Source organism: Hyposmocoma kahamanoa, unplaced genomic scaffold, assembly GCF_003589595.1.
Source record: "Hyposmocoma kahamanoa isolate Upper Pololo Valley unplaced genomic scaffold, ASM358959v1 92, whole genome shotgun sequence".
NCBI classification, from domain to species: domain Eukaryota; kingdom Metazoa; phylum Arthropoda; class Insecta; order Lepidoptera; family Cosmopterigidae; genus Hyposmocoma; species Hyposmocoma kahamanoa.
The window spans coordinates 5,439,086-5,440,940 of NW_020654748.1; the positions used below are offsets into that span (position 1 = coordinate 5,439,086).

Here is a 1,855-nt window from a genome sequence, read left to right on the forward strand (position 1 = left end):
TACATGTATCTACTATGTGAAACACCTTTTTCCAATCATTGGTTATAATATAAAATAAAAATTTATTTTATACTTATATAAAAGTAAGGTAGAGAAAATAAGATTTTAAATGATTGGACAGCAGCGAAAAAAAACGTTAAAATGGCACGTTTTCGTTTATTAACTTCAAGTTTTGACAGGTGACAACGTCAAATGTGGAAAAATATCCCTAAAAATATTTATTTTCTGAAATATTTTTCCTGTTTGTAACTGACTCAACACTATTAATGTGTAGTTGCCTGATTAAAATAAATAAAAAGAGGATTCGCTTTCCGGACGAAAATTAAGTGACAGTTGACGTTGACGGTTGCTTGACATTGACATTGACATTTGACGAATGGGGTGCCTGTTGTTGGACTGGGTTGTGTTATAATGAATTCTTAATTATTCAATTCGATACGTAATAATATCTGTTATATCATACCCTTCGGGCGTCAACTGTACCAGCACCAAGTTTGCTAACTATACGTCAAAATGGGTGACACGAGGAAGAAGAAAAAGTTCTACTTTCGCAAGCGTAGAAACAAATATTTCTTAGAATCCGGCTTCAGAGGATTCTTTTGCACGTGTAACTTTAGGGAGAAGGACTGCGTCAAAGAAGTGTACAACCTGCTGAATGAATACACAGGAATTTTATATCCAAACCTCGAAAGAGACGTCCCCACTGCACCCACCATAAAAGAAGATAAGTCAGACAGTGAATCCGAAGAGGAGACTGACATAGGAGACTTGCTGAAGCGCGAGGTTGATTCCATGAAGAGAAATTCACAAAAGTCACTCAAGCACAAAAGGTTTCAAGTTGTAGAGACAGGCGCTTCGAACTGCATCTTTATAAAGACCAACTTGCCGTGTCCAGAAGAACTGACTGCTGCCATCATCAAAGATCTGTCTACTACCAAAATACAGAAGACTCGACATGTCATGCGCTTACTCCCTATCATGGCAACTTGCAAAGCTAACTTGCCTGATATAATGGAGTGTGCTGGCAATTTGTTTGACAAGTACTTCTTGAAGGAGCCCTCTACGTTTGCTGTGATCTTTAACAAGAGATTCAACAGCAGTGTTTCTCGGGACCTGATAATAAAGGAGCTTGCAGAACTTGTTGTTCTCAAGAACGGCGACAACAAGGCCGACTTGAAGAATCCGAGGCTCTGTATAATAGTGGAAATCATAAAAGGCATTTGTTTATTAAGCATTGTGGACAATTATTTTACTTATAAGAAGTATAATTTACATGAGCTATGTAAGGAAGAATCTACCAATGATTCAGAGGGTACACAAGCTAAGAAATTTAAGAGTGGTACTGTGGACCCTGATGGTCACACTGATGATCAATAAGTGTTTTTATCTCAGATTTTATTCCACGTAATTTAAGCTTTACTCATTGTCTAGGTTGTAAACCTAGGGCCCCAATACCAACATTTGCACCAAATTGTATCTGGCCCCAATACCAACTTTTGCACCAAATTTTACCTAAGTGTATTTAAATTTTTCCATTTACTTTTTCATTTTAAATATACATGTGAAGAAAATTTCAAAGTGTATTTTTAATTCCCTAATTGGTTTCTGATGTTTATTTAATATGGTTACACAATGAATCAATAATGGTTATGTAAGTGAGCGGAGGAAGTAAGTACCTAATAAGTTGTGTAATATCAGTATATATACTATAAGTGTTTATATCAACACAACATTACATAAGACTTAGGCTGTGTACTTATCAGGCTTGCCACCAGCGCGCGCCAACCAGTCGTGCTACCTTTTGGAGGAATACTTCCCAGTTCCTTTGCTTTTGTAGTAATATGGACTGTCAACG

At 36.7% G+C, this 1,855-nt stretch overlaps 1 protein-coding gene across 1 annotated transcript; it reads left to right on the top strand.

Annotated features, from left to right (window-relative positions):
* Nucleotides 1-386: 386 nt before the first annotated feature.
* LOC113236570 (THUMP domain-containing protein 1 homolog) lies at nucleotides 387-1,567 on the top strand. The gene has a single exon (XM_026472706.1). The coding sequence runs from the start codon at nucleotides 514-516 to the stop codon at nucleotides 1,375-1,377; it is 864 nt and encodes a 287-aa protein (XP_026328491.1). The 5' UTR covers nucleotides 387-513; the 3' UTR covers nucleotides 1,378-1,567.
* The last annotated feature ends 288 nt before the right edge of the window (nucleotides 1,568-1,855 follow it).